This window comes from Aspergillus heteromorphus, assembly GCF_003184545.1.
Source record: "Aspergillus heteromorphus CBS 117.55 chromosome Unknown BO70scaffold_29, whole genome shotgun sequence".
In the NCBI taxonomy this organism is placed as follows: domain Eukaryota; kingdom Fungi; phylum Ascomycota; class Eurotiomycetes; order Eurotiales; family Aspergillaceae; genus Aspergillus; species Aspergillus heteromorphus.
In genome coordinates this window covers 207,353-233,624 of record NW_020290434.1, presented here as the reverse complement: position 1 = coordinate 233,624, position 26,272 = coordinate 207,353, and the positions used below count along the sequence as shown (strand labels likewise).

The following is a 26,272-nucleotide window of genomic DNA, read 5'->3' as shown; positions in this document are numbered from 1 at the left end:
GGCCACGTGACGCGCCGGGCGGCGATCAGGCGTGATTGGCTCGCGCGGGCCGAGCCAACCTCCGTTGGGTCTCGATGGCATCGGAAGTCTGGGATGCTCGCCGCTGCAAGACTCGCTCGTATTCCGTATCTGAGGCTTGAACTCCGTCCCCTTCATCGGGTCCTGCCATCCTCCTCTTCCTCCGCCATGGCGCTGCTCCTCTGAGTGATCTCTGCGCCTCTCGCCCCCTCCCGGTATTGCTCTGCTCTGGCACTGCCAACCCGCGATGGCATCTCCCGTGCTATTTACTGAACTGACTGATTCCGAAGTTCGAAGCTCCCCCCCCCAAATGCGACGGGCTGCTGACTGAGATATGATCTCTTTCGCCTGTATTACTGACTGGAAATGAATCCGCCTGCTGCCGCGCAAGCTTCCCTGGCGACATCTAAGAACGACGACAGGTAAATCATGGAGTTCCCCGGGGGGTCCATCACCAACATACGCGTCATTGTAGGTGTCTCCCGTCAGAAGTCGCCGGTAAACCTCTAATCCGCGGTGCCAGGATGGTTTCTCCCACATCTACTGGAGAATCTACACTGAGGAGCCCAATATCGCCAATAATCCCGGCGAGCCTCCGGCGAATGGCTACACCATCCTTAAACATCTCAGCCGCCTCAAAGACCTCGAGCTCCAACTGAGAGACCGCGACTGCTTGGTATCAAGTTACCCTCGCCGGCTCTGCTTATGGCTCTTCTCCGCCACCCCTGGCTTTGAGAGCCTCACTTCCTTCCCCCCCACAGAAGGTAAAGACGAATCGAACAGGATTGCCATCGGCTCGGCAACCTTGAAAGGTAAGCACCCGATCATCTGATATTCCTCTCCCCCCTTTGTCTCGCAGCGTTGAATACCAAGCGTGATTTGCAGTTTCCTCCTCCGGGAGCGTCTCTTCTTCGGATTTGGTCAAAAACCTTTCGACGGAGCCCCAAAATACGTCGAGCTCCACCGGTCCTCAAAGGCCGAACGCTCTTACGCCCTACGCCACGATTTATGCATCATTTATTTCTGCTATCAGTGGAGCAGTCAGTCTTCAGCTGATCCGCCAGCGCAATGCGATTCCCCTTGGGTCGCGCACTCTCTTTACCGCGGTCGAAAGAGATTCTTACGAGAACTCCAGGGTTGTCAAGAACGACCCTATTTCGGCCCCAAGTCTCACTACGCTTCAAATCCAGCTGACGTCTGTTGGAAAGCTGACAGTGGCTTTGCAGACCGTGTCGCAAGCTGGCCTTATGCGATTACGCACACCTGACGATGATCCTGCACGTGTCCATGAGACTCCGCCCGGCACCGACCTCTGGCTATCTCCCAGTGGGTCCATCGCCAGACTAGTGACGACCAATCCGCCCCGAACGAACGCCCCTTCGCCGTATCCTCCTAGTGCTGGCAGTCTAGGGAATGAAAAGCCGGGCGTGACGAACCGCAAACAGTGGAAGGTCAATGTGCTATGGTGGCTGGCCAATTTCGGTCTTCCAGTGGATGACATTGAGGAGGACGCCTGGGTGGAGGTTGAAGTTTGGGAGCCGTTTTACTCTAGACTTGCTGGGGAGGTATTACGGCCAAACGATGAAGGCTCGTCCACGCTTCCGCTAAAGCGGATCCTTTGGCCGGCTAATTACTGCTTCAAGAGGACAAAGTCAGCATCTTCAGATTCCTTTGGTCAAATGGAAAGCGTCTGTCCTGTTGTGGGTGACCCTCTAGACTTTGCGGAGAAATGGCGCGTAACAGAAAAGCCCAACTTTACCAATGCGAGCCCTAAGCCTCCGTCTGTCCATCCAGAACCGCCGGCCAGTGATCAAGACGCAGCATCGCCCGACATCATTAGCTTGTCGGAAGGCTTTGACAGCCTTTCGCGAGCCTCACAGTACCCCGAGCTTCAGACCGCTAGTCTTGTATATCCAACGCCGCCTGACGGGGCCGCTACAGCAGGGTTGGTCCCTACCCTGTCCTCCGATGCTTTTGCGGAAGACCTTGACCACGGCTCAACCTTCATGCAGCCGAGCAGGCAAGCCCATTACGCCCAGCCACCCGGTAAAGATCGGGTGGAGAATGGTTTAGAGATGGACTTTGGCCCATCGGCGGGGCTTATGGTGGGATCCGGTCTATACGACACCAACGAAGATGACGATTTGTTCGGGGACATCAACGAAAGGGACTTTGGGTCGAAAGGAATCACCGACGCGGATTTCAGCTTCTTCGACGACCCGGACTTTGATCATGGAGGCAGAGTTGACCAGGCAGATCCCGTCCACGAGACGCCTGCTTTCATGGATACAGATGAACCCTGCATGCCACCTGCTGTCACAGATCCAACTTCACCGGACCAGACCCCGGCGTTGCACATTGATTTTCCCCGACTGAGTCCGATAAACGAAACACCGGAAGTCCAACCCGAAACGACTGCCCCCGATCATAGGGCATCACCGCCTCCTGGCGATGATAATGTTGTGGCAATAAGTCCCCCGTTGAGCCCTGTCGAAGTCAAGAAGATCCTTTTCCCGGAGCCGCAAGTGGGAAGTCAGTCTATGAAGATGCCGGGCTATTACAACGCGGTTGCTTTCAAGCACAACATGTCCATTTGGGACCAAAAGTATCGAGCAGATGGAAAATTTGGTTTCACTGTTCGGGGAATGGATGCGCCTAAAATTGCAAATGCTGCAACGGGGGACATTCCAACCATCGGGCTTCCGCGCCGCAGTGGAAAGATCAAGACTGGAGGCGTATTAAGGGAACCGGATGGCCACCAGAGTCCTACCAGCGGCGCAGTGGAACAACTGTCGTCAGACTCGGAATCGAGCAGTTCTGCGAGCGGCGAGAGCGATGAGAGCGACTCTGAGGTTGGCTTTTCACCCGCCACCTTTTCCACGCGGAAAAGAAAACGCACCCGCTCTAACTCGGGCACTTCACTGGCCTTGTCGCAAGAAAAGGCCCCCTTGGGGGCTGACCAAGACACCCCTACCCATAGGCCAGAAGACTCGGTTTTCCTAGGAAACTTCCTGTCTACCTTCTCCGACTGGTCCATGGCGGGCTTCTTTTCACTGGCGCAAAACCAAGTCTCCCCCGTCCTTCTTCGCAGGGACATCCAAGTCCAGATTGCCCAGCTCTTGGTCGACCAAATCACGCAATCTTCCTTGGACCACAAGTTTGACGACACACTTGGGCTGTCCGACTGTGATGATGAGGCATATACTGTTCAGCCCCCTCTAGGTGATCCGACGTCTGTGGACCGCATGGATAGGTTGGACCTGAACGGTTTTATATCACTCCAGGACGCCAATTTGATTCCGCCTCCTACATCGAACGGTGCCAACGCACGCCAGTCCTCTCAACGTAGGGATACCAGCAAAGGCACGATACTGAAGATTCCTCCACCGCACTTACGTGTACGCCGCGGTAAGGATTTCTTGGAGACACTGCCTCCGGCAATCTCCTTTTGGGAGACATTCGGGCTAGAGCCCGCTCACGGTCAAAAGGATATATTCGCCTATTGCATTCATCCCCAGTTCGCCGCAGAAGCGGCCGATGCATTCTTGGAGCGCCTTGGCTTGGTATACTCGGGCTGCAATCTGGGAACACATAGCCGAGGTGATAGGTCGAATTTCTTTGATCGTGGGCTGGGCTCGTGGGACGTCAGCCTATCAGCGGAATCGCGCTATTCTGAGGTCATGAAATCTTTGAAGGCCATCTGTGAAGAGCTTGGTATGTCTTTACCCGTCTTGTTCATTCATGCGCTAATAATCATACAGGTACCGCCTTTCTGAGAAGCCCGTCGAGCAAAGATAGCAATCTCGTGATCTATATAATAAACCCTTTCACTCACGCTGCAGCATCGGTCGATATCTGCTCCGCGTTCTGGTTCTTATTCCAGAAGTACGTGGCCGATGCTGACAGGCAACAGGCGCAGCAACTTAATGAGCTAGTGCTGCAAATCCTTCCCATTGATTTCATCATGTCCGCAGAATCTCTAGTTGTACCTCCACAGGCAGAGTATCTGAACCTGGCGCTCGAGGTGTACAGCCGATGCCCGCCTAAATCGTCTCAGCCAAGCCTTGTAAACTGCGCACCTCCGGTTCTTCTTGCGGAACACCTTCCAAAGGCGATTGGTTTCAGGTTATCCTCGGAGGGATCCTCTCCGCTGCAGGAGGGCAGATGCCTTCACGTCGCATGCTCCAGAAGCCTAGATCAACGTTGGATAAGTGTAGCCTGGTCGGACAGCACTGGAGCACTTCAACGAAACATGTCTTACTGTCTACGCTTCCGAAACTCACTCGCGACCAGGACTCTCCTAGAGGTGCGGGGTGAGATTTGGAAGGCAACGAAGGATATCATGGAGAGAATCCAGGCGCGGTGGAGGGTCATCATTGTAAACACGGACCCTGTGGATCAGGAGGAGGTTGACAGTAAGAGCACCACCCTCCCCTCCTCAGTCATTGCTAACGGTTGTTGTAGCGTGGTCGACTTTCGCCGACCAGTATGGTAAAGCCAAGTCAACAACGGTAGATCTGGTGGTATTGAGTGTCAACACTAGTCCCGACCTCCTCCTCGAGCCTCCATTCCTACCCATTCCGACGAACCTTTTCAATGGCCATCCTTCCTCCACCCCCGTCGCCACTCCAAACCTCGCTGCCAGCATATCCTCACCAGATCAGTTAGGCAATGCACCCACCCCTCCCGGCGGGGGAGGAGCAGCCGCAGGCGCCTCCACGCCAACAGACGCTCTCCCGGAGGTCGAGTCAGAATCTCAACTCACGGACATATGCGATGAGACTTGGGGGGTTGTGTTATCGCATCGCTTAAACAGCTCGCTCCACCAGACAGAGTATCGCCCCGCATTGGCCAGCGGGTATCTACTTCGCCGGAAGGGCTCTACCGACGGAGACGGGCTGTACACCATGAACATCAACATCATATATACGCGTCGTCCACCATCATCTTACGATACACTCCTGCGGGAGATCTTGGGAATGCATCGCGACCTGGCGACTCTGGCTCGGGCCAGAGGTACCCGCACTGTGCAGAATGGCACACTCCCTTGGCATATTGCGACTGCAGCGAAAGCCCAGACCATGCTGAGCTATGTCCTGTGATTATTTTTCTTGGGTTTCCTTTTTTTTTTGGTTGTGTCTATTTCCATTATACCAAGTTACTTACGGTTTTGGGTGATAATGTGGCGTTTTGGGCATATGAGCCAGCTTTCTCATCCTCCACTTGTTGTTTTTCTTTGGATAACGATAATTCTGTCTTGGCTCCTCCTGTCTCTGTTCTTTTCCGTGTATAGTTGGTTGTTTTTGTTGTTGGATGCAGAATAGGATAGGATATACCACTGTGCAAGTTTGCTTTGGACTGGACTGAACTGGACTTGTTTTGGATTGGGTGGAAATTGTCAAGGCACGGTATCGGGTTTGGGATAGAGGCTTTACATAGCTATGTGTTTGTGTGATAGCGCATATGTATGCTTCTTGGTCTTGATTGGGTTTTGTAATATCGGCTTGGTGATTTTATACATGGTAGAATTATTTTTGGCCATTCCGTGGCCCTGTGGGAAATTTCTAAATTCGAGTATGCCTGGTCCGAGTCCAGAGACTATATACATATTAAGTATGCCGACTTTCATCGATTCCTTGCTCGCAAGCCAGTTCTGAATCCCCCCTTCGGCATGCACTGATCCTGGACCCTAGATACTCCCAGGGTTCCATTTACCACGTCAATCACTCAAGGTTAGACATGATGTGCCTGAGCTTGGCCTATGTTGAATGTGATTTTCGTGAGGCCGAAAATGGGATAGGCCGGAGTTCCACAGCTATAACGCAGGTCGCTGGCTGTTGAATGAGACTCAACAATTTACCGAAAGACGCGTGGACTTTGATTTGGATGAACTCGTCAAAGTCGCCGTACAGAGCCTGGATTCCGGCTCGCAGGTCTGTACGAACGTGGGAAAACTCCCCGAGGGGAATTACAACAAAGCATAGGATCCTTCTGACCATGACGGATGGGCGTCAACTGGTGGCCAAGGTTCCAAATCCGAACGCCGGCTTTCCTTTCTACAAGACTGCCAGTGAAGTTGCCACAATGGAATTTGTAAGGTCGAGAAATTAAAAAAAAAAAAAGGGAGAACGAAAGAAAACTGTTATGTCCTGATAATGACCTCGGTTAGGCAAGGGCCATCGCGGGAATCCCGATGTCCCAGGTTCATCATGCCTGGAGCAATCGAGCAGATGCAGATGCAGATGACAATGCTGTCGGTGCTGAATACTACTGATCATCATGGAGAAGGCAGAGGGCGTATCACTGAGCTTTCAGTGGGCAACAATGAGCACCAACCAGAAGCATGAGCTGACTCAAAGTATCATCGCCTTCATCACGCCAGCTTTCCTAGACTTTAATGGACCCAAGCCTGGCGAAGAACTATCCGTCCCTGCCCTGCCTGAAAATGTCTCGGCATTGAGCGCCGAGGAGCAAGTCGAGGCTGAACTTTTGCGAACTCAACAATCACTATACAAGCTTTACGGGATCCAATCGGGTCGACAGGAACAAGGAAGTCTTCAGAGCGCTGCAGTATTCCAACACCCTTGCATGTCAGATTATTTCGCTTGTTTCCCAGGTTTTTAACGACGGGGAAACCGTTATCAGGGGCCAGCTGATCCAGCTTGTTCAGGAATGGAATGCGACGGTCGGCAGAGACGGAGCACCCTGTCCGTTGCTTGTCACCGAAGACGATATCAAGCAACATCAGGTAGATCGGCAGAAGTGGGAAGAAGGTGTGCAGCTGATGGGTGATGTTCTGGAGCAGTTCTTGGATCATGTGGCTCGGGGCCCGGAGGAGAGGGAGGCTTGGAGTCGAGTATGGCCTTTTCAGGATCGAGATGCTTGATGGGTTGCTATACTGATTAGTCGACGTTGGAACGGGGCTTTTGTTCCGGTGGGAAGTGTACAGGGCCCGCATCCAACAATGGAAACGATGCTAATCTAATGTCTCGTAGATAAGTTGTATCCAACAAATGCATATTTGTGGCGACATTGACGAGATATTCATGGTTTCATCTGTCTGTGTCTCTATGCTAATCTGGACTGGGTTTTTATTAGATCCAACTGAATGGACTCTTTTGGACTGTGGGGACTGTCGTGCATGTATCTACCCTACATTTATATAATCGAGTACAGCCCCTTTGATATACCCATCAAAGTAATAGCACCTCTATAGCATTCTACTCTCTAGATAAGTATTCCTGATGTACATCCCAAGGTGCTTATATCTACATCCCTAAATCTACGATTCTGCAAGTGACCACCCCAGACGGAGATATACTTAAAAAAGATGGATATCCGCACTCTTCTTCCCCACATATACCACCCCATCTGAATAGACCCTCTTCCCCCCAATAGTCGATACTATCCAGAAGATGCATAAAGACACACAAACCCCCGAAGCAAAACCACGTCAAACAGACAAAATGATGTATTTATTTGCAACTCCATTCCGCGCGAAAACATCAACCTCAAGCCGCAAGCTTGTAGTGCCAGACTCTGATAATTTCCTCAACAAGATCCGATATGGTGTAGTGGCTAACATCGCCGTCTCTCACACGGCAGCCGGGGGTTCGATTCCCCCTATCGGAGCATATATCTTCATTTCTTTTTGCTTTTTTTTTTTTGCCTCCAGGTTTCTGGAACTTGAGCCTATACAACCAACACACATATCCAACACGACTATTCATTTGCAGGTATTTCATCCATGTAAGAAGTATGTCATGTCAATCAACAGTCATCATCATCCCAAGTCCGTCCCAAAACCAAATACCACCTTAGTACATTACCCGCCCATGTATGCATGCATGCCGTATGGAAGCCAATCAATCACCTGACCGCCTTGTCTATCTAATCGCGATAATCACCATCGTAAAAAATTTCAGGCACGAGAGAGAGAGAGAGAGAGAGTCAGATAACCGACACCCACTATTTTCCTCTTTCACTACCTAATTACCTCGCCTTTACTCCTAGGAACTACTCCATCGCTGTCCCTAAGGTCCTCGAACCCTCAAATAAAAACCACCGATTCCTTCAAACCGCGGATCAAAACCTCCAGCCTCGAGATCCCTCCCTCTCTATCCATTCATCAGCGCCGTCAATCGCATCGCACCGCAAACCCCCCCCTTCCCCCCCGCCTTTCACTTCCACTCCCACTCCCACTTCCACTTCCATACAACCAACCAACCAACCAACCCATCCACCCTCACACTCACTCACTCACCACCACCACAAAACCACAACACCCCCCAAACACCCCCAAAACAACCACAATGTCCCAACCAACCCCCCCACAACAGCAACCCAACACCTCGACCTCGGCATAACCCTCGCGCTACACACCTGGCCCGCGCTGACCCTAGCCGTGCAATCCAACTGGGGCGGCCCAACCTCCTCCGACAAGCGGGACTGGCTCTGCGGCGCCATCTCCGAGATGCTTTCCGAGCGACCCGAGACCGACGCCGAGGATCTCGAGGACGTGCTGATCCAAGTCATGAACGACGAGTTCGACGTCGCGGTGGACGACGAGAGCGCGGGCCAGGTCGCCGATCTGATCATGGAGATGAAGGGGCAGACGGAGCGCGGCGAGTTCGGGGTCATTCAGGGTATGTGGGAGACTTGGCAGCGGAAGAAGGGTGATGGGGTGGTGGGGATCACCAGGGGGGAGGATCAGGGGAGTGAGGATGAGGATGAGGATGAGGATGAGGATGGTGAGGGTATGGATATGGATATGGGGGAGGCGCCGGCGTTGGTTAGGGCGCCGAGGGAGAGGGTCGAGCCTGAGGTGGATGAGGATGGGTTTACGACTGTTGTGTCGAAGAAGAAGAGGTGATTTAGTTTATCTTGTTGGTTTGGTTTGGTTGTTGTTAAGAGAGGGGGGGGGGATACAAAATTTCTATTGCGCGGATACCATATAGATGATGAGATGAGATGAGATGAGATGAGATGAGATGTATGCGCTTGTGCTCATATGTTCATCTGTTTAGACTTCTACTACGCTTCACAATAATAATTGAGGCAAAGTGATGAGCAAAGGAATTTTTATTGAAGGCCAACGGAGCAAGGAAATGCGGTTCTATAAAACATCAAAATTCATCATCATCAACCAAGTAAGGATATCATCGCCGAGCCACCTCCCATCTCCTCCCACACCTCCCACCTTCTCTGTCTACAGTCGCACAGCTCGACCGTGGCCCAGGCCATAGTAGCGGAACTGGTATGTATATTGCAGAGCGATCGCACATTTACACGTTTACTGGTCGTTTTCAGGACTGATGAGCTTGGTAATCATACCAATGGCAATGGTTTGTCCCTATGAAGCATATTAGTACTATTCGTGACGCTGGGATGTGTCAGGTGGGATCAAACCTACCGAATCACGGAGGGTGAACCGTCCCATCTGGTTGTAGTCCTCGAAACGCTCAACACAGACAGCGCCGGCCGTGCTCGTCACCTCGAGACGGGCAATGATGGTCTGTCCCTTGCTGGCGAACGGAGGCGGGCGCTTGCTCTTGCGTCCAGTACCAGGCTCACACTTGTGCAACAGCGCGGCGAAGGTGATCTCCTCGACGGCGGAGTGCACGTGCATCACGCAGTTGTAACCCGCGGTGAGAATGCTCTTCAGATCAAGAATCTTGATCTTGGCCTCGAACGCAGAAACGCAGTTCACGAGACGCTTGGGGGAGCAGAGCACGAATCCGGGAAGAAGATCCTCTTCTTCCACACCACGGAGACGCATGCGGACCTGGTCACCGCAGGTGGCGGTGGCAATCTCGTCCTCGGTCTCACCGTACAGGGCGGCGATTTCGACCTTCGTGCGGTTGGGCATGATGATGCAGTTGCCGTTCTTCTTGATCACACCAGACTCAACGCGACCCTCGACCATGGTACCCATATCGCGGTACTTCGAGCTGAGGGGCATCATGAAAGGCGCGTTGATCTTACGCTCGGGAAGCTTCATGTCGGTGAGGTACTCCAAGAGGGAGGGGCCGTTGTACCAAGGCGCAAGCTCGGTAGGGACGCGGTCCTTGACACCCATGGTCCGCTGGGCGGAGATGGGCATGAAGTGGAGGTCAGCCTTCTTGTAGCCAAGAGCCTCCAGGTACTTGGAGACCTTGATGGTACATTCGTCGAAACGAGACTTGGCCCACTCCACGGTGGGGTCATCCATCTTGTTGACAGCGACGATCAGAGTCTTGACGCCGCTGTTCCTCGCCAGCAAAGCGTGCTCACGAGTCTGACCACCCTTCTCGAACCCAGTCTCGTACTCACCCTTGCGCGCGGAGATAACGAGAACACCGACATCAGCCTGGGTAGCACCACCAATCATGTGGTGGACGTAAGACTTGTGGCCGGGAGCATCCAGAATGGAGAAATGTCTCGTGATAGGACCATCGGGCGAGGGGACAGTGAGCTGGAAGTGGGCACGGCCGACCTCGACAGTCTTACCCTTGGCACGCTCCTCGTTGGTCAGATCCAGGGCCCATGAAAGGTACCAGGTCTCACGACCGGCCTCCTTGGCATCCCTCTTGTACTTGTCCAGAGTACGCTCATCCACCATGCCCGTCACGTAGAGGATCGATCCTCCCAGGGTGGACTTTCCAGCATCGACGTGACCGATGAACACAATGTTGACGTGCTCCTTCCTCTCACCGTAGATTTCCTTCAGTGTAGCATCATCCACATCGGCCTGCTGCTCCTGCGCGACGGCGTCGGCGTGGCGAGCGGCCTTGGCAGCTTCACCGCGGGCCGGGCTCGACCGTCCAGGGCTGGACCGACCGGAGGGGGTGGGAGACGACTTGCCGCTGGCGGCAGCCTTCTGATCCGCCTTCTTCTCGGTCTTGTCGATGGCCTTGGAGGCCGTCACCTTAGCGGCGGCCTCGGCAGCCGCAGGACCCTTGCTGTCTCCGGGAGTGGCCGTGCCCGAAGCGGAAGACGGGGTGTTCGAGGGGGCGGGAGAGGGGGTGCCGATGGTCAGGACCTTGGTCTTGGGGGCGGCAGGGGAGTTGCTGGCGCCGCCGATGGTCAGGACCTTGGCCTTGGGGGGAGCCGCAGCGGGGGCGGCGGGCTTCGCGGGCTCAGCAGGCTTGGGCTGCTGGGCAGCAGCGGGGGCTGCTTGACGGGGCTGCTGAGCGAATTGCTGCTGTTGCTGGTATCCACCGTACTGCTGCTGCTGCTGGTTGTTGTAGTAACCACCGGGTTGCTGAGCATATGCGCCGTATTGGCCGTAGGCCTGCTGCTGCTGTTGCTGCTGGTCGTAGGCGGGGTATCCACCGTAGGCCTGCTGGCCATACTGGGGGTAGCCACCGCCGTACTGGAAGGCCTGTCCGGGCACGAAGGAAGCGGCACCGGGGGTGAAAGAGGCCACACCGGGCCGGAATGAGGGTGCCTGAGGCTGGGGGCGGGATTGTGCGTTGGGGTTGAGACGGACGCCCTCCGTCTGTCTGGAGAGCTCGTCCTCCCAGGATTCGGGGGTCTGATCGGCCATGGTGAAGGACGCTAATTCAAACGAGAATCAGACAAACAAGTAGAAAAGGGACCCCGATGGAAAAGAGTGATCTTGGGGGAGGGGGGGGGGGGAGGAAGAGGCGAGGTAGAGGGAGGGAGTGGAAGGCGAAGAAAGATGAAGGCGGCAAGTGAGGGGCGTTCGTTTTTCTTGCGGAGGCTCGGGCTTCAGTTCAGCCACTCCACTCGTCAGGCATTGATTTTGCACTCTGCACTGCTGACTCAGCCGCGTCTCCCCGCCTCGCCCCCCGCGGCTGTTGCGCCTGGCGCGTCTCGCCTTTTGCATTGTTTGTCCTGTCTATGAGGATACAGAGTAGTACTCTACTACTTCAACAACTACTTACTAAAACAACCAGGTGCAGGATTCTCACAAGTCTGGGTCTTATGCATGGTAACTTCGCCTGCAGCGTGGCAGCCACAGTCAGTGACCGGTTATCGATAAGCCATAACAACCCAACGGCCTCTGCTCTGCAGTCTGCAGAGTGCAGACATCGCCAATTCCCCCCCCACTCCCCACTGGACCACGTGGGACATCCGGCCAAAAATGGACGCTTTTCTCGTGAGGGTATGTTCTGCGTATTCCGCTCGACCCATCCCATGCAGAGACTGATTATCTTGGCAGCTCACCCAGCAGGCAATGAACTATGCCATCCGGTACGTGCTGCGATCCCGAGTCTCTACGGCGCGGGGGAAGAATTAACGTCGCTCTAGCTCGGGAATCGCCATCACTGCTAAATACGCCATCAGCCAGTCGTCGCGCTTGCTCAAAGTGAGTGGATATAGTTATAAGGGTGACCCTATCGGGTGGTACGGAAATGCATGACTAACGATGCACGCTCGTGCTGGGTGTAGAATGTGGACGACTGCGAGGAGAAAGATGAGTTGATTACCCTCCAGCAGCGCCTGGAGAGCAAGATCCAGGTCATCTCTCCGGCGATTGACATGATCGAACTCATGTAAGTGAAAAATCCCATACCCCTACTCCGAGTCTTGGCCGGAGCTTTGACCTCTTCCAGTGCCGCAAGAGGCAATACATCGCTGGAGTCGGCCGTGTTTCTCACCAAGTCGCTCCGCTGGGAAATCCAATCGCTCGGGCAGCGACTCGCGAGGGCTGCGGCCTCCGAGGAGCTGTACCTGAAAGGCGCAAATCCCAAGAGAGACCGCGCCCAACACAAGGCCGAGATCAAGATCATCATCCGGGAGATCAAGAAGCTTCTCGTCCGCATCGAAGATGCAGTGCCCCTGATGAACCTGGCAATCACGACTTCCGGTGCCAAATTATCAACGAACCTCCCGTCAACCGTATCCCCGTCGCGACTGTTGCAGGCGAGCACCTTCCTGACCGCAGGAGACACCCAGTACTCCATGCTGCCGCCGTCACAGGCGGTTCAGATCGGCCCTACCTTCACCTTGTCGATGTACATGCTTTTCGCCAGCCATCTTCGCCCACACGACGAGGAAGGGATCCGGGAAGCCACCTGGAAAGAGGTCGTGCACAAGGCCCGCTTGAAGCTCCGACGCGTTCCCATGGACACAAATTCACAAACCCAGATACCTGACCCGCAACTCCCCGCCGAGGCCAGGGTAGACGAGTTCGCCTACCAAGTTCTAATCATCGAAGACCTGGACGACGGACGAGTCCATTCCTTCGACGAGAGAGAACCCCAACCCCACAGCTACGAAGGAATCAGCACCGCCGGCGTCCGCGAAATCCTGCCCATCCACGAGATCTCGAAGATATTCTACGCAGACACGGGCAAAATCCTGAACATCAACACGGAGGGAGAAACCAACAACCCCGTCCTTCTCCTAAAGCGAGACATCAACGCCATCCCACCCCGACGCATGGTCGAACGCGAAACCCAATTCGGCTACGCCCCCTCCGAACCCCACGACTACGAGTCGGACGGCTCAGTCGACGAGATGCAAGCCCAGCTGGACGCCCAACTCAACGACGCATCCAGCACCCACCCATCCGCCAGCTTCCACAAGGACTCCATCCCCGACGAATGGCGCCTCCCCAAAGACCTCGACCCAGAGTGGATCGCCTTCGAAGTTTACAACGAAGAGGACGAGTCCGACTCCGAATCCGAAGCAGAAAACCCCGACCCTGAAAGTATGACCAAGCTGTCCCTCGATTCCTCATCATCGTCGCCCACCCCCACCCCGTCCAAACACCAACATCGACGCACAGCACCATCCCACCTCACACCCGCCCCAGCAACACCTCCAACAACCGCCACAGCAACAGCAACAGTCTCCAACCCCCACTTCAACAACATCCGCACGTCGCTCTCCCTCCTCGAGACCCTCCTCCGCCTGACCTCCCTCCAACAATTCCAGCAACAATCCCACCTCTCCATCAGCGACGAGCTGCTCAACTTCTTCCTCGAGGAATCCTCCACCACCGGCGCCGGCGGCGACGAGCACCACCGCCAGCGTCTCCGCGCCGACGCAAGACGTCGCGTCGGCTGGGATCCCTACGACGAGAGCCCCATGAAGCGCAGAGGAGAGGACTATCAGTATGTTGGCGCGCCGGAAGGCACACCCCTACGGTTTTCGAGGGAGACGAGCGAGTTGCCCTATTCGCCGGGGGAGAAGTGGTCGAGGGGGTTGAGGATTAGGTCCAGGGAGAATACACCCGAGACGCCCGGGAGGGAAGGGGGGTCTCCTGCTGCTGCTGCTGCTGCTGGTGTTGGGCAGATGGAGTCGAAAAGGAGGGGGCTGGGGTCGGCTCTGGTGGATGAGAGGGATAGAGATAGAGATAGATATCGGAGGGCGTCGCCGCTTTCGAGGAAGTCGACGCCGGGGTCGGGAGATTGGCGTTCGCGGGAGGGTGGTGGAGAGGGGAGGGGGAGGATGAGGATGAGCATCCTGGTTCTGATGGCTGATGACGGACTGACTGACTGTTACGACTACGAAACGGAAACTGAAACTGACAGAAAACCGAAAGCTGAAACCTGGAAGTTGATGCGATGAAGTCTGTACATGGGAAATGATAATACTTTATCATGTGTGTGTTGTATAACGCACGTGTGAGAATAGACTTGGGCTGTATATCAGAGACCACATGCCTCGCGGTTTGCAATCGACCAATCTACTAGTAGTAACGCACCCCAGCGAATTAACATTGAAACATATCCGGAGCACCACAGCAGAGGGTGAATGGATTTCATACGACCAGTGACAGAAAGGGATCGATGGTATGAGAGCACTGCTGATTACTCGCGAGTACTACAAAAGCAGAAAGAGGAAGAGAAAGAAGGAGGAAACAAAGATGTAATCCTAACGCCGAAGAAGGGGCAAAAGACACCAGAACACCTTGCACCAGACCAGAAAATCTCTCGGACCAGCCAGCGGTCAGGGCGAAAGACCGATATAACGACGGTCGATCACTGGGGAGAATCCGATCCGATCTGAACGGATCGGACTTGCGACCTCGAACCATTAGTTAGTTAGTTAGTCTATCTACTCCCAGTCGTCGTCGCTGTCCTCGTCCTTGGGCTTCTCCTTGGGGCTGGCGGGGGTGCGACTGGTGGCGCCGCTGACGAGGTCGTAGCTGGATTCGCTGTCGGGCTGGGATTGCTGGTCGTTGGATCGGCGGGGTTCGGTGGTCTTGGACGCATCCTTATCGGTGGCGGGAGCAGTGGGGGTCTGGGTGTCGGTCTGGGTGGTGGATTTGACCTGGGGGGTGGAGGGGGAGTCGGTGTCGTCGTCGGAATCGTCGTCGTCCCATTTCACTTCTTCTTCGTCGACGTTGACATCTAGAACATGTTAGGATCATGGAGTAGTTCCAGGACGGCGTGGGCATGGAGATAGTGCGACAACGAAGGGAAGAAGATAGATAGATAGACAGATAGATAGACATACCCTTAAGAAGCTCCTTACGCTTCTGCTCCTCAGTCTCAATAACCAGACGAAGGAAATAGTACCGAGACCAGAAAGTCGCGTATTCAACTTGCTCCGGAACAAGCTTCTCCATCGCAGAGCGCAGCTCCGGGTACTTCTCCAGATCGGCGGCGATGGCATCGGTCTTACCCTCTACATTGAAAGACTTCTCGAACGCCGCCCATTCATCGCTGACGGGATCCTTGGTGAAGCTGTCCAGATTGGAATGGATAACGTGCAGCTGGGCCTCGAAGCGCGTAGCATGGATGACCCGCTTGCCATCGGCATCCTTACTCTCGAACAGAAGCTTGTTGGACGACTCCGAGCCCGGAGGCACAATGCTCACGGCATCGCGCAGCTTCTGGCCGATGTTCATTCCAAACCGGAGGATGGCTTCGTCGGCCGCTTCCTCCGCCTTCTCGATCTCCTTGAGTCGTCGGGCCGCTTCCGCCTTGAAGCGTGACAGGAACCCCTCGTTTGATCCTGAAGGCCCCGCATCACCACCACCATTGCCACTCTTCTCGCCGGATGTCTCGCCCTCGAGGGCGTCCTTGCCCTCTTCCTGAGATGCTCGCGGTGTGGAGTTGTCGTCTTTGCTCTTGTCGGTTCCCGCCGGGTTGAATGCCGTGCTCAGGGACAGACCCCGAGTGCGCCCGACAATGCTGCTCTTCAGGTCGGACAACCCCTTGACGGCTTCCTCACTCGCCGCGGCGTATTCCTGTCGGGCTCCCTCGTAGTAGCTCTCGCCCTGCTTGCGGACATTGTCCCAGAGACCGCCGATGCGGGCGCCCCAGGGGCTGGCGGAGAAGGCGCGGAATGTTTCCTGGAGCTCGGAGTTGAGGTCGACGTTCGGGCGTTCGGGTTGGGAGGGCTCGTTCTGGGCGCTTTCCTTCTTCGAGGAGTCGTTGGAGGAGAAGATCTCCTCCTGGATGTGATCGTACGCTACATCCATAGCTGGGGAGGAGGGGGAGGCGATGTCTATCTTGGGTGTGGGGGGAGAGGAGGGGGGGTTAAGGGAATCGTCGGGATGACGGAGCTGCGGAGGTGTCAACTGGGCGGTTTCGTTCCCGGGGCTACGACGGCCCGACCGCCCCCACGTGGATGGGTCGGGTATAGTAAGTAGTAGTAGTAGTACAAGTTGGACAATGGAATGGACTGTGCAGGATTATTATGAAGATGATTGATTGTTGAATTGTTGATTGCCGTCGCTCGTTAATGTCATGATTATCGCCATGTATGGTATCTATAATTAAGCAGCCCCTACGACTCTGGTTACTCTGGTTGGCTATAGGGTTCTCCAACGCTATCCTGGCTGTCCATCAGAAATGCCGGGAGAGGGATACTCTCCATAACACTCGAGGTTAGGATTTGACTGCGCGAGAAGATCCCCCGGGGGCCCGAATCCTCCTCCCTGTTGTGTTTCGCGAGTCGGTCTACTGCCTGCGAGGACTCAACCTGTACGAATTCTCGAGGTACCGAGTCCTGGGTTTCTGCGCCATTTCCATGGCGTGCGATAGGTGAAGACTCGGGGACGATTTCGGTCTGAATCCTATCCGGATCTGGTATTTGAGTCTGTCTTATGACCGGCCAGTCGGGCTTATGCATCGCACGGCTTTGCGTTTGGGGAGATGAAGGCAGCGGAGACATCGTCCTGAGGTTCTGTTGGTCATTCGAGTCTTCCGGGAAGAGTTCGGCCATTTTCTGGGTATTTAAAGTGGGGATTGACCCAAGAGGGAACTGCGTCGCTGGCTGTAGTCTCTGATAGTATATAGATGCTTCCGAGGTTGGGTTGATTTCCGAAGGCGGTTCGGTTTCAACATCCAGCCCGGATGGGTTTATGGGTGGGAGATCTTGGTCTTCCGATTCACCATTCGGAGATTCCGTTTCAAGATCATCGGCCATTCTAGGAATATGATCGAGGGTTTTTGGGTTTCGAGGAGAGCCAGGAGCATCCGGTAGCTCCTCGTCGTCACCAGAGTCTGTTTCGGCATCGGTCTCGTATACCACCGTTCGCTGTGTGTTCAGAGGCGCTTCTCTATCGTCTGGGGTCTCCAGGTTGTTTTCAGGGGCTGGTATGTTTTGGGGCCTCGCTGGCCCGACTAAGGCATCGATGGATGCTTCGTCGGTTATGGTATGTTGACGGGATGGCGGGGAATTCGGCACAATGGAAGGTGACGGTATCTCGTCGGGGAATAACAACATCGGTTCCGAATCCTGGAATGCTTCTTCTTTGATGTTATAAAGTCGAGTCGATTCTTCCTTGATGCGAGCCGTGCTTGCAGACGCAAGCTTCTGTGGAGAACGAGTAGCGCCACGAAACTGTGACGACGTGATGATCGCGATCCCGGGGCTTTCTGGAGACTGTGACGAAGGTATCTCATGTTTGATTTGTTTTCGCGGGGTAACCGGACCTGCGGACATTTCTCCTCGACCTTCTGTTGGCTTTGCGTCACCATTTAGCTTCCTCTTACGCTCGCTCGAAGATTGCTCGCCATGGTGCTGGTGTGACGGCGTACCCTCCGTGTCCCGGGTATATGTTCGCTGGAGATTACGCTCATCGCTCTTTTTCGGGGTGATGTATGTGTACTCCAGTTTCACATCCTCGTCCGGTTCGATCTTCAGGTAGCGCCGCACATAGTCCATCTGCGTCAGGGTCTTATTCCCCTTCGCCCTGTCTTTGTCCTTTTTAGCGCTTTTGCTGCCTTCGCCGCTTTTCCTGCGTCTCTGTTTTATCACGCCTCCACTCGGTGAGCTCTTCCGTTTCTGCCTGGGTGTGTCGTCCTTTGCGCCTTGCTCGAACCTGACCCCGCGGGTCCGATTCGGCTGCCGACGCGACGGGGGCTGTTGCTCAGCATCATTGCCAGAATCATCGTCAATCTCAATCACGTCGCGCGGATTCCGCCGACGACTGCGAGATCGCTCGTCGATATAGTCGAGGTCATCGTCATTCGACCCAGTATCCTGGGAGATCGGCGTGACGAAATCAATCTGCGTCAGAGTTGTCTGATCGCGCCGGCCGGCGGGGAACGAGTTTCTCTTCCAGGACCTCGACGTCGATGCGGAAGACGCTGGGGTTTCGGTTCTAGTCGTCAAGGCCGACGGCCCCCTGGACGCGTGAGATACCGGCGCCGGACGGATCCTGAGAGGCTTGTCTGGGGGTTGGAATTGCTGTGCGTGGCTGGTATTGGCGGCGGTACCCGGCTTCTCCCCTCGGTTCATCGCAACTCGGAATCGTAGTCAATCTCGTGTGGAAGGTCGCGGTGAGCCATAGGAGGAGTTGCAGTGGTGGTAGTATTAGCCTGATTAGATCGAGCCGGTAAATTGATTTCCTGGTCGGGCAAATCGCGTCACGCGTCGAACCCGTCATAGTTGCCTCTGGTCCGTGCGTCCCAGGCAGCAAGGCACAAACCCATTCCGGTTCGCCTTACCTACCAAAACAGGTACCATGTTCATATTGTTTCCTCCCTCTGCTTCCTCTATACGACTTGCCAATTTCTTGCAGAGATTGCTTTGCACCTCAGATCGATGCACTAAAGTCATGGAGCCATGATATATAGCCAAAATGCTACCACCAAACTACCATGGCCTACCAAGGCCAATGCACACCCCAAGCCATATAATATAGTCTTCCTCCCTTCCAAGCAAGAGACTCTACCAGACACCCAGCTCTCCTCAAACAGGGCTGAACAACAGAAAGGATAGATCAGATACTTGCTGAAGGACAGAAACAAGCAAAGGCAACTTAACTCACAGACACATCATGCAAGCCCCTCATTGGCAGTGCAGCCCCCACGGTCGAATTGAGTTATGTATTGCGTCACTACACGTTTTCGGGGACCAGGACGATCGCCATACATCAAGATGGAGGACACCCAGCGCGCCCTCGAGATTTGAATATCTAACTGTCTGACACGCCATCACACTACCTAGACCAAGCATAACTATCGTCTTCGATTTCTCCTCTAGCTTCTACGCACTCCACCCCTCCGCACCGCGCAACACGGGCACCGGCAGAGCATAGCATCATAGGAACCATGCTTCCCAGATCCCTGAAACCGAGGGGAAAGCTCCAAGTCCCTTGGACACGTCCAGCCATGGCGATGCAATACCCCGCAAGCCGACGCTTCATGGCGCACGTCTCTAACATCGAAGCCATCCCTACCGTGCGTATCCTCAATCCCCAGCACCCCCCATCCCCCCCATCATCCCACCCTGTCTAACACCATCCCCCACACCAGGAAGACGACAAACCCTTCACAGTGCCCATCCCAGACGACAGCTTCGAAACCTACCAACTCGACCCACCCCCCTACAGCGTGGAAACCACCAAACGCCAACTGAAGCAAGTATACCAAGACATGACAACAATAAGGTCCGTCTCCCACCCCCCACCTCCCACCGCAGCCACCGCCCGCTCTAGACCCCAATTAACCTTCACCCCAGACGGCTGGAACTAACAGCCGACAAATTATACAAAGAGCGCAAAGTGCGAGGGTTTTGCCACCTCTCGACCGGCCAAGAGGCCGTGGCAGTGGGGATCGAACATGCCATCACGCCCGACGATAAGCTCATTACCGCGTACCGCGCCCACGGGTTCACTCTGATGCGGGGCGGCACCGTCCGATCGATTCTAGGGGAGCTGCTGGGGCGGCGAGATGGGATCGGACATGGCAAGGGCGGCTCGGTGCATATGTATCGGAAGAATTTCTTTGGGGGGAATGGCATTGTGGGGGCCAATGTGCCGCTTGGGGCGGGGATAGCGTTCGCGCAGCAGTATGGGGAGACGCAGAAGGTCACGGTCAATCTTTATGGGGATGGCGCGGCGAATCAGGGCCAGGTGCATGAGACTTATAATTTGGCTAAGTTGTGGGAGTTGCCGGTGTTGTTTGGGTGTGAGAGTGAGTTGACCTGCACACTTCCCCCCACCCCCCCCCCCCCCCTCTGCCACCCTCTTCAGTATCATTTGTTATGTGCCTGTTATGGCTTCCACTCTTCCTCAATAGTCATCTGACCCGTCATCTAACCCATTACCAGATAATAAATACGGCATGGGCACGTCCGTCGAGCGCGCCTCCGCGATGACAGAGTACTACAAGCACGGATACTACATCCCGGGGCTACGCATCAACGCGATGGACGTCCTGGCCGTGATGTCCGCAGTGCGGTACGGAAAGCAATACATCTTATCTGGCCGCGGCCCCTTGCTCTACGAGTTCCAGACATACCGCTTCGCTGGGCATTCCGTATCCGACCCTGGAACCGCCTACCGAACCAAAGAGGAGGTGCAGGCCGAGCGCGCTAACGACCCGATCATCAACTACAGGGAGAAGTTGATCGATTGGGGCGTATTTACGGAGGATGAGGCGAAGGCTATGGATAAGGATGTCCGAGCCTTTGTTGATCGAGAGGCACAGGAGGCTGAAAATATGCCGGCCCCGGAAACCAGTCTGGATGTCTTGTTTGAGGATACGTATGTGCGTGGTAGTGAGCCTCCGCAGCGGCGTGGGAGAACCGTTGATGAGTCTTATTACCGGGGTTGAGTGGGAGCCACTAAAGGTTAAGGTCTGCTTTTTCTCATAGTGAGCTCATTGCATGTGCTTTGGATGGGGTAGACTGTTGTACTTCGAATGAACGTCATTATGATTTGAATGATTGGGGTGGTTATAAAGGATATGAAGGGCCTCGAAGCTATCGTCACGATAAGGTAGTCACCTCTGACAAAAGTCGACAGTTAGGACATACGTCAAAATGGAATTTCAGAGCCTAGGCCTCAACACCCCCAAGAACTGCACCGCAGATTTCTCTCTCATCCCAGTATGTGACTCTGAGCTATACTTTAGCTGGGGTTAGCCCAGCTAAATACACATCAGTCTAATGGTTATGGGGTAGATCGGCGGTCCGAACATATCCTTTTCGAAGCAGGTTGCAGATATCCAGCGTCTGATGGAGAAATCTGGCCTCAAGTACCAGATGCATGCTACTGGAACGGAGATTGGTATGCTGCTCTCTGCCTCGATTCTGACAACTCCTCGGATAGACAGGCGTTGTATTTGTGCCGTCCTACCCAACTGGTTCTATTGAACGGGCTGTCATCATAACACCTAGCCCCTTTCCTGCACGCCTTGAAATCTGACTGGTCACAGAGGGTTCATGGGACCAGGTCGCCCGTATCATCGGATACGCGCACTCCTTGGTCCACCAGGAAGGCATAGCCAGGATTCAGACAGACATCCGCATAACCACCAGGTGGGTGTGCTTTGTTCTCCTCTTTACCCACTGTTCTTCAACTCACATCGGTATAGAACGGACAAGATGCAGCCAATGGAGGCTAATATAGCCTCCGTGCAGAGGGCTCTGGCGACTTGATGTGGTCGGACGTCTGGGTGCTTATGCGATTGCGCATCCATTGTGTCGGAAAAGCTTAAGTATTGCTTAAGTGTTGGTAAAAGTCAATCCAGGATGCCAAGTCAATGAAATTCCAAACTTCCCTATTTTCTTCTTCATCGGGGTCCTGAGCTCTCTGGGGCGTAGACTTGGCCATTGACTCTCCTGTTCGACGACGAATGTAGAGGATCCGACTGGACGTCTCGCCTTGTATCTCACCCGGGTCGGTATGGGGCAACAGACCGACAGCCCCCAAACACGAACCCGACCGAGCAGAAAGGGAAAGAGGAATCGAGGGGTAGGCAAAGTCCGAACAGCGCGTCGAGCTGTGCCCGTTCCCGTTTAGCTCGATGTACTGTGGCGGTTTGGACGAGACGGCGCATTTCGCTGGCACGACCGGCGTATACGATTAAGTTTTTTCCTGGTGGATGTTGCTATGCGGACCACGTATTAGCGGAGTTTCCATGTCTATTTTGAGGCTTACCATTATAGCATCCTATCATCGCGACGATGGGCGGGGTTAGTGAAGATGGTGGGTGGTGGTGAGTGATTATTATTATTGTCGCGTTGGTATCGTCGGACCTGACCGGAAGAACGATGGTAGGAGTACTAGTTGGCAGGAGGCCAATGCAGCTAGCTGGATCTTCCTGCACCCTTGTGGATACAGGGAAGTCTTGATTGTGGTGGTGAAGAGGGGGGGGAAGAGGGAAGGCATCCTGGACTGCGCACTATACGGGTGTACGTCACAGTACATGTGCCAATCGATTCGAATGGGGATTCTGGGCTAGTTATTCTGCTGGGAAGAGGAATAGAGTAACCGTGGCTGTCCACGGGCCATGTATGTAGTATGCCAGGATATGTCAGTCTGTGCGGTAGTACAGACTACTTACCTCCTCCTACCTTGTCGACCGACATGAAGGAGATTGATTGCAGTCCCAAGGCCATGGAATGGGAGAGCCAGGGACGTGGTAAGTGGTAACACCTGTAGTAGGTCGAAAGTGGACATGATGCAGTGAGCAACGGACAAACGGACGAGTTCGGCCAATTCGGGGTGGATCAGGCCCTCTGGGGTTCCTTCCTGTTTTGGAACCCGTCTCGAATGAGAGCTGGGTATTTCATTGGTACGGAGTAAGTACTTGGTAGCTTACTGGTAAGGTCACACCGTCGGCTTGAGGCCGTTTGTCCAACCAGGCATGTGAGTGACACTAACAATGGCGCGCATGGATAGCCGACTGCTGAAAGAAAAGGCAAGGGAAGAAGAAGAAGAAGAAGAAGAAGAAGGAAGGGTGGGGGTGGGGACACTCCAAGGAAACAGATGAAAAACAAACTATGTAAGTAAGGTACCTTACGGAGTAAGAAAGACGACAAAACACACAAAATACAAGCGAATCACTGTGATCCTCCCCCGGGCCAAAGTACTCTAACAGACAGAGAAGCCGGAAATAAGCGATTCGGTCATCGGGACCGAAATTGAGGAAATCGATATCTAGTCGAGGCAATTTCGACCACCAACATCTCGCGGACACCTTCAATCGTCCACCGTACGGAATACTCAATATTCGTATCACCAACGGGGGAAGGATCTGCGACCTGGTAGGTGCTCCTGGCTATATGTCTAGCCATTAATGGCTGGGATGGGAATCCCTGGCGCCCAACAACCCCGTGCAATCTGAATCTGAATCTAAATCCACATCCGGATTCCGCAACAAAGAAAAGAGCACGGCCACTACTGCCTCGGGACCATCCTCCGCCACCCAGACTGTCGACGTGGTGTGGTGAGGCAGGCCCGAGGTAAGCAGTGGCTTGCATAGGGGGTTCATCTTAGCCACGGACTACTACGGACGCTGTTCCCCAGTGGCCATGTTCGATGGGAGAAATGAAGCGAGCCAGATATACTCCGGACATACAACTGGATCGCGGCCAGCCTAAGGAAGCACACCATACTTTGATCCAGAAGCCCGTCGGATTGGCTCCAACATCCCCGCCTATAATTCCCAGGGTTATCGATGCAAGCTGCGGCCTGCAATGTAACATCTTTGCTTCTTCCCTTAGGCATATACACATGCAGTGAACTGAAACCACTAACCTCCTCGCTCCACCATGCATTTGCATATTTGTGGTACTCCGTATGCGCGGAGTATAAGGAAAGATTTGCGAAATGCAGCGGGGATCAGCCTCCCCGGAAGGAAAGAATCTCCGTGGCATCACATATTCGAGGGACAATCCAGACGTGAAGATTCTCGACTGTGGACTATATATAACTCATTAATAGGGTCAGGCTCATACGAAGTTCCCCATCGAGGGCACGTTGCAACTGGTGTATGCACACCTATCCGGGACATCTTGACTCTGGAATTAGGTAGGCGTACTACGTAATGATCTCCGGCGTAAGCTTGCATCTCGGGGCCTGGTGCATCAGTAGATGCTTTTCATTGGCATAATCGTGTCCCAGATCCAGAACCTTGGGAGAGTCGTGGCCTGCTTTCGCCTAGTCATCGACAGACATACGAGTGATCCTGGTGCGTGAGTCTGGACTCTTCATCGACACGGCTCTGGATCGGCGACCTCGTCCTTTTGGGGCGGCAAAAGGTGGACAGCAGCCAGATGCTGCGTGTCTATGCCGGCCGCGCTCCGTATCCCGTTGCCTGGAAGATCCTCGGTAGAATCATTCCCATCAAGCGACCAAGTATACCGGAACGATCCCGGTTAGTTGGTGTCCTCGAACCAATGCTGACCATGGAGATCTATGTACCGTCATTTGCAAGTCTTGGCATGTCGTTCTCTTTCTCTTTCTTCCCTGGAGCTGAATATTCCCCCCTATCAGAAGCAAGAATGCGTAAATCATGCCCACTCAAGTGAGGGAGCATGCACGCCGTAGACCCAATTTGATCTCGATTATCTCACCTTACGCTGAAGCTACTGGGACAGTCACTGTTCCCAGTATCCGTTCATTATCGCTAATTTTCACTTGAGTCAACGACCACAAGAGCATTCCTGGGTGGTTAGGATACCAGGTTCAAAAGTCCTCGGTGAAAACATCCCATGCTACCCATATATACCATTTCTACAGCCCAAGATGTAGAGAACCGAGTCATGGCACCATTGGTGATCCACACGACACAATTGTCAAGGTTGTTGACCGATCCGCTGTTACGTGGTATTTCATGGTCCGAGTCTAGGGGTATGGATTAGCCCGGTGGGAGCGCTATCTGCCCGGGCAAGGTCGCTGGCAGGCGGGGTGCCCGTTCTTAGGACGAAGGTGTGGTGGTAGATCACCTAGATTTCTTTCTGGTTCACTCTTCGGCCCCGGCCCGGAGGTTAAAGTCGTCAGCGAAGCCAGATTGCCAGGTAACGACAACGACAACAGACAGATCCTAGGGAGGCTCCGGGGAATCTCGGCCCTTGGACCAAAGCAACTTACGAAGGAAGCCAGGCCACCGTGACCAGTGGACACGGCTGGGCTGAGATGAGCCGTCCCAGGCAGGGATCCAAATGACTCAAAGCCGTTGGAGGGATCTGTCTGATAGTAATGGTAGTGTATCCCGCTGATTGACGGGTATTGGTATTTGGTCATGCAGTAGCTCAGCAGTGGCTATGCTCTTCTGAGAGCTAACTAGCGAGTGCAGCAGCAGGCTCTGTCTGAGTTCAGTAGTGACTGAGGGAGCCGTGAATTGGACGAGGACTGACAGAACCGCTGGCAGATTTCCAGTGTCCAAACCCCGAGCAGCGTCAGGCAGGCAGGCAGGCAGGCAGGCAGGCAGGCGGCGTCAACCCGGTCTAGCCTCCCTGGCTCTTTCCTCTTTTGCTCTTCCTTCCCTTGGCCCCCCTCTTTTTCTCGCGGACTAGCCGACTAACGGCCTACTAAGTATCTACTTGTACTAGATAACTCCCTCCCCGGTACTTTCTGATTCCTGCTCCCATCGGCCTTCCCGACAACTCTCCGTCTCGTTCGGACAGCACTTCCATTCCAGTCAAATCCCTGCCTTTGTTGGACTCCCAGATTAGCCTCGGTGCGCGTGTGGATAGCGCTCGCCCCGGAAAGTTGAAACATGGCACCGATCCCTGTTAGTGGGAGATGCTAACTGAGCTAAGGGATGACTGTGCAACTGCACACGCCGTCTCTCCCCCCATATCAACCAGAAAATCTTGTGCACGACTACTCTGGGATTGGCAGAGCCCCCCCCGAGCACGAGTGGAGGCGAGGAAACAAATGCCCAATGACGATGGCACCCTTGCCCCATTGAGCCACGAATGATATATTTCGCATGTGGAAAAAAGCGCGGGCCATTGAGAGAGGGGAGCGGAGCGAAAGGGCGGAAAAGCTTGCCACCTTCCCCAGTACAGATTCAGATCGGCCATAATCTGCGACCACAGTACTAGGGAATTCCTTGCAGTCAATCTGCCGTAAGTATGTATAACTATCCGACACTGGGGTCTT

At 54.3% G+C, this 26,272-nt stretch overlaps 8 protein-coding genes and 1 non-coding gene across 9 annotated transcripts; 6 read left to right on the top strand and 3 right to left on the bottom strand.

Moving 5' to 3' along the window:
- Positions 1-150: 150 nt before the first annotated feature.
- Positions 151-5,514, top strand: BO70DRAFT_365287 (uncharacterized protein). The gene is made up of 5 exons (XM_025544027.1): positions 151-489; positions 542-830; positions 904-3,732; positions 3,780-4,433; positions 4,483-5,514. The coding sequence occupies exons 1-5, from the start codon at positions 448-450 to the stop codon at positions 5,118-5,120; spliced, it is 4,452 nt and encodes a 1,483-aa protein (XP_025396080.1). The 5' UTR covers positions 151-447; the 3' UTR covers positions 5,121-5,514.
- A 501-nt stretch (positions 5,515-6,015) lies between these two features.
- On the top strand, positions 6,016-6,292 carry BO70DRAFT_399593 (uncharacterized protein; the record flags this gene model as incomplete). The annotated part of the gene is made up of 2 exons (XM_025546869.1): positions 6,016-6,111; positions 6,188-6,292. 2 exons carry the CDS (start codon positions 6,016-6,018, stop codon positions 6,290-6,292), a joined length of 201 nt encoding a protein of 66 aa, XP_025396079.1.
- Positions 6,293-7,484: 1,192 nt separating this feature from the next.
- Positions 7,485-8,890, top strand: BO70DRAFT_382173 (uncharacterized protein; the record flags this gene model as incomplete). The annotated part of the gene is made up of 3 exons (XM_025545519.1): positions 7,485-7,489; positions 7,755-7,774; positions 7,944-8,890. The coding sequence occupies 3 exons, from the start codon at positions 7,485-7,487 to the stop codon at positions 8,888-8,890; spliced, it is 972 nt and encodes a 323-aa protein (XP_025396078.1).
- On the top strand, positions 7,579-7,650 carry BO70DRAFT_t273. Its single transcript has one exon. It is a non-coding gene; the product is annotated as a tRNA-Glu (tRNA).
- A 195-nt stretch (positions 8,891-9,085) lies between the features above and the next one.
- On the bottom strand, positions 9,086-11,631 carry BO70DRAFT_343232 (translation termination factor GTPase eRF3). The gene is made up of 2 exons (XM_025541411.1): positions 9,431-11,631; positions 9,086-9,370 (listed from the first exon to the last, which is right to left on the bottom strand). Exons 1-2 carry the CDS (start codon positions 11,543-11,545, stop codon positions 9,311-9,313), a joined length of 2,175 nt encoding a protein of 724 aa, XP_025396077.1. The 5' UTR covers positions 11,546-11,631; the 3' UTR covers positions 9,086-9,310.
- Positions 11,632-11,926: 295 nt separating this feature from the next.
- BO70DRAFT_389719 (RanGTP-binding protein) lies at positions 11,927-14,541 on the top strand (the record flags this gene model as incomplete). The annotated part of the gene is made up of 6 exons (XM_025546100.1): positions 11,927-12,127; positions 12,185-12,216; positions 12,274-12,331; positions 12,415-12,518; positions 12,579-14,372; positions 14,505-14,541. The coding sequence occupies exons 1-6, from the start codon at positions 12,107-12,109 to the stop codon at positions 14,539-14,541; spliced, it is 2,046 nt and encodes a 681-aa protein (XP_025396076.1). The 5' UTR covers positions 11,927-12,106.
- A 3-nt stretch (positions 14,542-14,544) lies between these two features.
- On the bottom strand, positions 14,545-16,450 carry BO70DRAFT_343226 (BSD domain-containing protein). The gene is made up of 2 exons (XM_025541410.1): positions 15,433-16,450; positions 14,545-15,326 (listed from the first exon to the last, which is right to left on the bottom strand). The coding sequence occupies exons 1-2, from the start codon at positions 16,400-16,402 to the stop codon at positions 15,031-15,033; spliced, it is 1,266 nt and encodes a 421-aa protein (XP_025396075.1). The 5' UTR covers positions 16,403-16,450; the 3' UTR covers positions 14,545-15,030.
- Positions 16,451-16,634: 184 nt separating this feature from the next.
- BO70DRAFT_321539 (uncharacterized protein) lies at positions 16,635-18,742 on the bottom strand. The gene has a single exon (XM_025540516.1). It carries the CDS (start codon positions 18,667-18,669, stop codon positions 16,723-16,725), a length of 1,947 nt encoding a protein of 648 aa, XP_025396074.1. The 5' UTR covers positions 18,670-18,742; the 3' UTR covers positions 16,635-16,722.
- A 531-nt stretch (positions 18,743-19,273) lies between these two features.
- On the top strand, positions 19,274-21,215 carry BO70DRAFT_365284 (putative pyruvate dehydrogenase E1 component alpha subunit). Its single transcript, XM_025544026.1, has 4 exons — positions 19,274-19,613; positions 19,689-19,822; positions 19,894-20,348; positions 20,485-21,215. Exons 1-4 carry the CDS (start codon positions 19,545-19,547, stop codon positions 20,988-20,990), a joined length of 1,164 nt encoding a protein of 387 aa, XP_025396073.1. The 5' UTR covers positions 19,274-19,544; the 3' UTR covers positions 20,991-21,215.
- Positions 21,216-26,272: the final 5,057 nt, after the last annotated feature.